At 42.1% G+C, this 10,551-nt stretch overlaps 2 protein-coding genes across 3 annotated transcripts; both read left to right on the forward strand.

Moving 5' to 3' along the window:
• Positions 1-481: 481 nt before the first annotated feature.
• Positions 482-1,787, forward strand: LOC140995632 (natterin-3-like). Its single transcript, XM_073465711.1, has 2 exons — positions 482-611; positions 703-1,787. The coding sequence occupies exons 1-2, from the start codon at positions 482-484 to the stop codon at positions 1,785-1,787; spliced, it is 1,215 nt and encodes a 404-aa protein (XP_073321812.1).
• A 1,607-nt stretch (positions 1,788-3,394) lies between these two features.
• Positions 3,395-7,844, forward strand: ptrh1 (peptidyl-tRNA hydrolase 1 homolog). 2 transcript variants are annotated; one of them, XM_073465445.1, is made up of 6 exons: positions 3,395-3,579; positions 3,856-3,984; positions 5,018-5,237; positions 6,425-6,524; positions 6,844-6,889; positions 6,999-7,844. In XM_073465445.1, the coding sequence occupies exons 2-6, from the start codon at positions 3,862-3,864 to the stop codon at positions 7,275-7,277; spliced, it is 768 nt and encodes a 255-aa protein (XP_073321546.1). In that variant the 5' UTR covers positions 3,395-3,579; positions 3,856-3,861; the 3' UTR covers positions 7,278-7,844. The 2 variants fall into 2 exon arrangements, with proteins under 2 accessions (XP_073321546.1, XP_073321545.1); XM_073465444.1 differs by lacking the exon at positions 3,395-3,579 and having other exon boundaries at positions 3,705-3,984; positions 6,999-7,366.
• Positions 7,845-10,551: the final 2,707 nt, after the last annotated feature.

Here is a 10,551-nt window from a genome sequence, read left to right on the forward strand (position 1 = left end):
AGGTGTAATGAATAACATTTAACTGTTGCACTGTAATACTTGCTGGAACTGAGACATCATTTAGTGGGAAAGCAAAATGACATTTAAATGAGAAGATGGACCAGTTTTTGAGAGAAAGACAAGCAAACACATGAGTGAAATAAAAAATTTTAAGAACTGTCATTGTCTGTATAGCAGGAGAGCCTTGTGTGTTTTGAGTCTTTCAGTTTGGGTGAATTTCACTTGTCTTTTTTCAGGAAAAAAAAAACAGAAAGTAATGAGAAACATGTATTTCATGTTATGTTATTTCAAAACAATTTAACTTGGCTCTCTCTCTTGCTTTAGTTTCTTGAATGATGATGCAAAATTAATTGATCAGCTTCAGGAGGGCATGACAAAAGAAAAATGACTTAGTTTGATGAACTTTTATGACACACTTATGACTGTGACTGACTACTCCCCCTGATGCTGACATGTTGGTTGTGTTTCCCTGTGTGTCCAGATGAGGTGGTGTGTTGCTGTTGTCTTCGCAGTGCTGCAGCTGTGCAGCCCAGCGCTGCAGGCTGACCCACTGCTCTACATCTCCCAGCTGCAGGACGGGCAGGAGAGACCCAGTGAGTTACATCATAATAGTTTTATCTAGTCAGACACTCAAACAGAGTTGAATTAAAAAATATGTTTATACCAAACTTACAGCCAGTTTCTTTCTGTCTTGTCATGTAGAGCCATGGCTAAACCCCACACTGGAAAATGTCTTCCCTTCCCGGGAAGTCATCAAACCTGCTATGATTAAAGACGTACCACAAACTGAGACGACGTCCCTCCCCATGTTTGGTGAACACGCCAACCTCAAGTGGGTCGCCTGGGAGGGCTCCCTCCCAAACGGAGCTGTCGCCATCTTCAACGGCTACACCGAACGCACCGACTACGTGTGCAAAGTCAACTGCGAGGCCGGCTTCTACACTCCCAGCAAAGGGAACTTCTGCCAGTACCCTTACGCCGACAGAGAGTACAGGTCAGCCAAGTTTGAAGTGCTGGTCAATGTGGACCACTTTGAGTTCCTGCAGTGGGTCGAAGAGTCGTACGGTTCAGTCCCCCATTATGCTGTCAAAACCTGCCCCAACTCTGACATCTATGTGGGTAAAAACAAGTATGGTCTAGGCAAAGTGGTGACCCAACATGAGGCCTTCTTCCTTCCCTGGGAGGGTGATGAGTACTGGTACAAGAGCTACCAGGTTCTCGCTATCAACAGAGACAGCTACAGCCAGCACATCTCTCACGTGGAGTACGCCATCGACCAGATGGAGCTGTTCCACCATCCTCCGGAGGCCCTGCAGTTCGCCAAAGTCACCAACCTGGAGTGCAGAAATGTGGAGAAAACGGTGAAACTGGAGAAGACCACTACGATGGAGAAGACCTGGGACATTGGCAGAGAGACCCGCAATGGCTCCGTCTCCACCATGACAGCCAAAGTGCCCATCCTCGGCCCGGGGAACGTGGACTTCTCAAAGGAGCAGACGGTGACCTTCTCAGAGGGAACCAAAATGGTGGAGTCCATCAGTCATGCCGTCTCTGTGAGCCTGGAAGTCCCACCCAACCACTCCTGCGCCGTGAGGATGGAAGGCAGGAAGATGACGGCTGACATCCCCTTCACCGGCAGGCTGAGCAGGACCAACCACAACGGAGACACTCACTGGACGTACATCACAGGCACCTACGACGGCGTGAGCGTCGGCGAGATCAATGCTGTGGTGGAGAGGTGTCAGCCTGTGACTGACGCTGTTCCCTGCTCCCCTGCTCAGGACTGATGATCAGTCTGCAGAACTTACAGCTGGAAAAGCAAATGTTGAAAGTGAAAGTTTCAAAATAAAATACAATTGAAATTATCAAGGATTTTCTTTTTTGTTGTCTTCCTTTAATTGAGATGTTTGAGGCCAGGTACTGACAGCAGACCCCAGAGAGTCATTTTCAGATTTGTTCTACAAGAGTTATATTAATAAAATCTCTTCAAGTACATTTACGTTAGAAATTTGAAATATGTGGCATGAATATTTCATAATTACACTGACTGTTGTTACTATAAACATTTATTTAGTCTTTCAGATCCAGATCCTAAAAATTGCAGTATAATGCAGTATATTTATATTTTTGGCTGAATAAGCAACTGTCCCCAGCCCCTCCTCTAATGCTCCAGGTTCACTGTCTGGCACCTAGTTTATGGTAATTTAATTGATTGCAGTTTTCTTTGTTAATACTGACTAAACACTGATATAAACTGAAATGACAAGGCCAAGGCCTTTATTATTTACTGTTGATTGGACTCAAAAGGTGTATTTTACCAAATTAATGGAATGAAGTGTGTGGAATTACGTTACCACTGATTAATTATTATTTATTTCTTATCACATGCACAACGTACAATAAGGTTAATAGGTGCCCACAATTCATTTTTTGTCCTGGGGCCCTCGGGTGGGTTAATACAGCGTGTTCCGTGCTCATGCTGATGGAAAGTCTGGTGTTTCATACTCTACAAACATTTCTGGAGTCTCACAGCAAAACAGCATTGCAGCATCCTCCTAAACAACTGAAGTAAATGGTGACTTGTTTTAAAACGTTTAAAAACAACTGAAAGAGATGGCTCCTCACAGCTCATCCAGAGTAAATCAAGTCTCTGTTCAAGCCTTACTCACCTACTTCAGATGGGATGTGCACCAACACTTTAAGCTTATAGCAACAATGAAGATTTCAGGTCAAAAGAAGGGGTGTAAATACATCTTTTCAAATCAATTTGGGATCTCCAGGCTTCTGGAGACTTGGATTACGTCAGACAAGCTACGTGGAGTCATTTTATGTTTGTTTTTTTGTTTTTTTACTGTTGATTTTTACGTTTTTTTAAAAAAAATCCCCTTCTACTTCAGTTGTTTGAGTGTTGCGACACTGTTATGCTGTGAAGCTCCAGAAATGTTTGGTGGACTACGAAACTTCTCCTGACTTTGCCATCTGCGTTATCTGAGTAGATAAGGACTGAATTTTCTGAACTTATTCTTTAAAGAATTGTTTAAATAGTGACACTTATTAAGAAGACTAAACTGTTGGGGTTTTTTTTCAATAATAATCCTCAGAATTGAGTTTGAATAAAGATGAGATTGGATTTCTTATATTTGTCTTCCTTAATACTGAGAAAGCAAAGCCCATGATTTCACTGTGTGTTAGTGAAAGTGTGTTAATCAGAATACAACAATTTGTGTCAATACAGCCTCTGAACAGACATAACATTTACTGTATATTGCCCTTTAGTGTTGGGTACAATATACTGTACTTCACAGTCCCCAAGCTAGAGGGCGCTGCAGCCCAACAGAGCAGGAAAACCCAGCTCAGTCATGTTGTCTTCATAACACTCATTGACTGCCTGGTGTGTGTGAGAGAGAAAGGCATGATGATAGGAGGACTGTCAGCTAATGTCACCTCATAGTAGACTTGAAAATATATTTTTAAAATGACATAAACTCTCAGTTTAACCGGTGTCCTGTGTTAGCCAGAGTTTTAGACGTGTTTTGTGATCGTCTGTTGATGTGTTGCTGACTTGAGTTAGCCAACAAGGTACAGTAGCCTAAGCTAACGCTTAGCATAGTAATACGAGTTAAAGTTACCTTCACATAGTTTTGACATAAATGAGATAAAACAGTTGAAAAAAATCGCTCCAGTGTCACAATGAACATACAGGTTGTTTTCACAGGAAATGTTTCATCACTGCAAATCACTGAGAAAACGTTAAATTTGACATAATAACAAGAGCAGACAGTCTGTTTCATGGGCCGATTGAAGAAAGTCACAGGTTTGAGTAAATTGTGCCGATATTTGTCGCTCTTTTTAAAGACACTGATGAACTTTGTCACAATGAGAGGACTTTTAACACGAGTCATAAACCGAGTTTTGCTGAGCGAGCTGTTTACACCAGCGATGGGTATTGAAGCAGAAATGCACACAGAAGGCCGCCGAAGGATGGTAAGTGTATAACCTCACACATCATCTACAGTTTGTATATCACGTTGTGGCTCCATGTTTACTTAACTTTGGCTACCACGAGTTCACTAATCCCTTAAAATCGCCAGTCAATTTTATTGGTTTGACAACTCCCACCAAACTCCATTCAGAAATGTGATAATCGAACGTTGTTTCGCTGATTGAACAAAGTATCCATCCCATAATGTTAGTTTGAACACATTTTCTTAGTCAGTATAAACAGCCATTCAATTCGGTATAAATTTAACTCAAATAAATGCTAGATGCCAAATGAAATACTGTACTGCAGTTTAGAGTTTAGACACAAAAATGAATGGAGACTGAAGAAAAACACAAAACAGGCATTGTATAGTATGAAATGTACGTTTTATTGTAATTGTGGCACTGTAGGGACAATTAGGTGGCATTTGTATTGTCCTTAAATAATTTGTCTGTTGACCTCCACTGTGTTAACTTGCATGTGCCTCTTCACTGTGTCCTGTTCAAGTCAAAATAAATTAAAGCTCAGTGTGTAGAGGCACAGCACAATGTTTGCAGTGTGTCAGCAGCCATAGAGCCGGACTTTAATACAATGTAGTCTATAGTATTTCTGTTCACAGAGCTGTTGATGTTGCCAATGGATCAGTACCATCAGTACAAGGCAGTGGCTGTATACAGAATGTGTTTTGTGTGTTTATGTCAGCCTCCTCAGCTGAAATCAAACTCTCTCTGGCTTTTTATGACAGAGAACTGACATTGTAGAAGCAATAATGCATTTGTTCATCTCCTGTGTTTTAATAAAACCTTTTCATTGGATGGCGGCCAATCATCTGAATAAACTTAGTCTATGGCACAGTGGAATAAAATAAAAGTAACCACCCCAGTATAACTAACTAACCCAATTTAAAGGTCATTATTCAAAGCATAGTCAACAATCAAATAACTAAAATAACAACAACACAACAGAAAAGCTGCTCCACTGCAAGAGTTCAATGTTGCAGATGTGTGTATTTATGTGTGTTTGTGTGTGTGTCAGGTGGTGGGGCTGGGTAACCCAGGGATGGAGAGTACCAGACACAGCATCGGCATGGCGGTACTTGGAGCGCTCGCCACCCGGTTCAGCTTGGCTGACCGCTGGCGCAGCGACAAGCACGTGTCGGGTGAGGTCATCGTGTCAGAGATAGATCACGCACATGTGGTGCTGCTCCGTCCCAGGCTGCTGATGAACGTCAACGGAGTGTCAGTGGCCAAAGCAGGTGAGGTCACCGTCCGTCTGTGTGTGTGTCAATAGACTGATTTTGTTTAAGTGTTAAGCAATATGTAAGACTGTTTGTGTTTATTTATTTTCATTTGAGTATTTATGACAGAGGTGAGCTCAGGAACAACCTATCTTTATGTCCTCTCTGCTCTTCGCCCCGACACTAATTGGTTTTGTTCAAAGTGCTCTATTAACAAATTTGATTTATTTTTCTGTTTGTCTCTTTCTCAAGCACCTTTGTTTGCCATTCAATAAATTGCCTTTGTGGGACAAATAATTAATTAAACAGTAATTAAATCAACAACAGGAGAGTCACACTGACGTCACACAGCATCAGTGTGTGTGTGTGTTTATGCTAAAACTGAGAACTACAAATGACTTGTGTGTTCACATCAACTTCTGGACACAGATCTTTGTTCAGAGCTACAGAAACCCTTGAACTGAAGTGTTCACATATTGTTATTACAGTTTCTAATAATTTAGAGATGAAAAAAATCTCATTAATCTTACCTGTAGTGCTGTTTATCGGTCTAGATTATCTTTGGTGTAAGCTGCAGAGTTTTGGAGATATCAGCCGTAGAGTTGTCTGCCTTCTCTCCAATATAAAGGAACAAGATGGCACTCAACTCGCGGTGCTCAAAGCGCCAAAAAATTAACCTCAACAGTAATTTCTCTCCCTTCCAAAGTACACCATCCAGACGTATCACCACTCAGGAGGAACTGTGCATTTCCTCCTGGATGAGAGGCTCATGCCCGTGACTGCACAGGATGTAATCACTAACGGCGTCCTCTTTGGCTGCGCTGTAACTTTAGCTAGCTTAATTAACTTATTAGCTAGCCTCTCGTCCATCAAAAGCATGCTTCCTTCTGCACGAGGATGCAGTTGACGTGTGTAGAAAATAATTAATAAATAAAGGTGCTCACCATAAGGTCTATGGATTACCTTCAGGGTCATGATTTCTGGAAAGCTGTTGATTTTTTAAATGTATTTTTTGGGCGCTATGAGCACCACAAGCCATCTAGTTCCATTATATTAAAAATAAGGCAGATAACTTGCACCAAAACAATCTAGATGGATACATTTGTATTTTTGACTGTCCCTTTAAATTTAGACATTTATAATAGTCAAGTGATGAAAGTGATTCCACATTAAATGTTCTGAAGTATCTGTTCGCCTTCCTCTAGCTCGTAAATACGGCATCAAGCCCGAGGACATCGTGCTGGTCCACGATGAACTGGACAAACCACTGGGGAAGATCGCCATCAAACATGGAGGAAGTGCCAGGTCGGTTTCGTTCATCATGTTCTTGTGATCTCAGGTTGGCTCTGAGATAATACCTTGAAACTGATGTTTGAAGGTCTGGAACAGTAAAAGAAATGTTATTTGGAAAGCTTTGTATCACACTAAGCAACAGACCTGACTATTGGTGGATCGAGTTACCTCTCAGAAATCATCTTATTATGTGAAGTGACTGAAGATTTAGTGGTGCAAAAATAAACAAGAGCAATGCTTAATGTAATATTTAGTATAAGAGAGTTTGATGTGCAAGAAAAACATGTTTAAAATTACACAGAGAATTCAAAATGAACTCTCTTCTTCACAGAGGTCATAATGGTGTCCGCTCCTGTGTAGACTGTCTTCAGACTGATGTAAGTGACTGTTAACACACAACTCTCCACAACACTGCAAGTCAAGTGAGGATAGATGATGTGAGTGTAACCCAGTTAACAGCAGGACGGTCTCATGTCCCTCCTGCAGGTGATGCCCAGACTTCGGGTCGGGATCGGCCGGCCGGCGGGGCAAATGTCGGTGGAGCGTCACGTCCTGGGCCGGTTCTCCTCAGAGGAGCAGAAGGTTCTGGACTCTGTTCTTGTCCAAAGTGTGGACATCCTCCTCTCCAAGTTCCTCCAGCAGGACTCTCAACAGGACTCCCAGTCCCCCTCCTCACCAGCAGGGGGCAGACAGGCAGCACAGAAGAGGAAGGAGAGGGCGCGCTCAGACTCTCCAGCTAAGGACTCTGCTGCTGCTCAGACATGAAGCTCCAAGTTTGTTAACTTAAACAGGAGAAAACATGATCCATTACAGAGAGGGGATCTTTATTGAGACTGTATTTGTTCTCTGGTGGGAATTAAATAAGGATACCCACATTTCTACAGAGCATGATAACAGCTCAAAATGATGGAGTCAGGAGCAGAGTAACCACAAAAACAGGCTAAAAGTTCAAAATGGATGTATGCCACGACCTGCAGAGCTGCAGCTTATTTTGTGTGTATTTATTTATAAAGGATGATTTTACTCTATCAAATGTCTGATGTTTCTGCCTGTTGGCTGAGATTGATCCCTCATATTTGAACAGATTTCAGTAAAGTGTAACGCCATGTCAGAGGCAAAACAACAAGTTATACGTGTTTCATGTGGAGCCACCAATTTATTAACGATACCGAACCTTGCAAAATGACATTTTTGAAACGTTAAGCAATTTTCTGATGAATTACTGAACATGAATGTGTGAAACTATTATATCAGGTTCATTTATCCCATTGTCATTCACTATGTGTATTTTGAAGCACATACAGATGCAGAATAAAGATTTCTATACATTTATTATGTTAACAATGTTAACAAAAAAATTATGAAGGCTGTGCAGCCTTGGTGGAGGTCTGCAGTGGAGTCCGACTGATACTGCACTTTTAGGCTAGTACCAGTATCAATTATTGAGAGAAATAATGTATCCCATGACATTTATTCATTGATGGATTAGACATGTGGTGCTGGAGGTTATGGAGACAGTCAAAGGATGGATAGGTGGTGTTACACTGTGGGTGCAACAGAGGCTGATACTGAACTGTAGAAGCTGCTGTGCAGAAATATGTCAAAAATATACCTTAGTTTAGGTTTTCATTTTGGATTTAAGATGATTTCAATAACATTTAAACTCAAAAGCCATCAGTACATGACTCATACAACGAATCCAGACCACTTGTAAATTTCGTTCATACACAAGGTGGTAATTCCTGTGGGGGAAGGAGGGGGCATGTGAGCTTAAATTTCTGTCTTACTGTCCAGACACTATAATTCAGAGGAGAGAAGATCTATGTGGGAAGAAAAATGTTGATACCCTCTTCTGAATCAGCTCCAGTTATTACTGTGTACTCAATCCAGTGATCTTAACAAGCAGCGGCAATGCTGTGTCTGCTTCTTTGCCAGCTATCAATGAAGAAAACTAAATATGATTTTAAGTAGGGGTACAATTCAGACGTTTGCATAACATTTTAATCCTGTATGCCACTATTATTATGGAAATCACACCAAATCCATGATAAAAAGAGAATTTTATAATAATGAGGTATATGGCTAACTGTTTATAAATGACCTGAAGCTTATCTTTGGCATTTCTGTGCTGTGATACTGACGTATCTGTGATAAGCAGATAGCGGCAGCAGCACTGGTTTGTTAACACAGCAGTGATGTTTTGCCACCCGCATGTATCATCAGGGGACAATGGTGGTACTCTCACACACTGTTGACTGTATTTCACTTCGTTTTATGACTTGAAACAGACATTTTGATCCAAAATGGATCTTTGTTTGGCTGATTCTGTATTTGAGGATACATCTCTCTAACCGCGGCTGTAATTATCAACGTTATAGGCAAGTTAGAAGGTTTGAGGTTAAAGCCACAAAACCCAGAAATGCCACTTTGTCTGTATTGTATGACATTAAACTGAACATTAAGAGGCCTCCTGTGCGTTAATGTGTGTGCATTTTAAGTTAAAAGACTAACAAGGGGGTTGCTTCTGTGTGATGCACTTCTAACAAGTTGACAGTCAAGAATTGAACTGGGAAAAAAAAACAAAAACCTCTTGTCTTGAAGCTCAATTTCTCCTCTTTTGTATCTAAAAGTGAAAGCGAGCCTCTTCATGCTGCTGTCACCCAAACATACGGTTCTCCTCACACGCTGCTCTCTTCCATCTTGTCCTCCCTGATGTGGCTCTTTTGGCTAAAAACATATTGATTTCCCCTTCCGATTGTCACACTAATTACACTCTTCATCAATTAGGTGTCTTTAATGAGTTGCATCCAGTCAAGAGGCGCACTGCGTTCTCACACTGCAGAGAATGCCCGAGGAGGGAGGGTTCGGTGGGGGGAGGTGGTGGACAAAAAAAGCCAGAAAAGAGCATATAAAACAGCGGAAAGAGGCCGACGAGCTGCTGAATGAGGGAAATCAATACAAAGGAGGCCAGTAGATTGCGATGGAGGGCTGAAGAAGAAAGGCAGGCGAGAAACAAAAGGGGCCAAACATTGTTTAGACCCGGTTTGTTTGAGGCCTTCTGTCCTGCTGTAGCTCAGAGTCACAATAGCTGCAGGGACACACTTGTGGACCTGAGGAGGAGGAGGGGGGCTCAAAGGAAACTTCTTCACTCCATGACACCCCCCCACCACCACACACACACACACACACACGCATATACCCTGAACACCCCTCACCCTCTTAAAACCCCCCGTCTTTCTCTGCTGTGACCCCGTTGAGCCACCCTTTGCCTTCATCAGGCCACTTTCCCAGCCCCTCCTGGCTGGTCAGCTTTAGGAGGCTTCACCAGTGGCTTCAATAACTTCTTCTGCAGGGGTCAGAGGTCAGCAGTGGGGCTGGACACCTGGGTCTTTAGAGGAGACCACGAAAGGGACCCCCAACCTCCCCCCTATGCTCTATGGCCAGGCGTAGCGGGGCTAACAGTGACCTGGTGGGGGGTCTTCCCACATGTGCTAACTCTGCAGTAACACAAAACAAGCCCGCTGACTTCACTGAGATGCTGAGGAGGCTAATTAAGAAGAGCTACATTAATATAACATAGACACTTGTACTCTCTTCAAGCTCTGGTCAATATAATTTAACCATGCTGTCATCGTGGGTTCATGGAGGGCAATGTCCACACTTTGGTCTAGAATAAAATATCTCAAAAGCTATAGGATGGATTGCTATGAAATTCATGTTCCCCACTGAATTAATCCTACTGACTTTGATTTTTCCTCTAGTGCCACCATAAAGTTGACATTGACAGGGAAATATTCTAAACATCTACCTGATGGATTGGCAGTGAATTTTGCTGTAATTTAATTGTGTTCAATGCCAGTTACCAAAACACTAAATTAAGATGATAAACCTGAGCTAATAAACGGATGCTGCGCTGACATTAGCATTTACCTCAAAGGACTGCTGCCTTACTTAGCTGCAGTATGGCTATAGACTTCTCGTCTTGTCATATTAAAAGTCCAGAGTTTAAGATTTAGTGGCATCTAGCGGTGAGGCTGCA

Source organism: Pagrus major, chromosome 5, assembly GCF_040436345.1.
Source record: "Pagrus major chromosome 5, Pma_NU_1.0".
NCBI classification, from domain to species: Eukaryota; Metazoa; Chordata; class Actinopteri; order Spariformes; family Sparidae; genus Pagrus; species Pagrus major.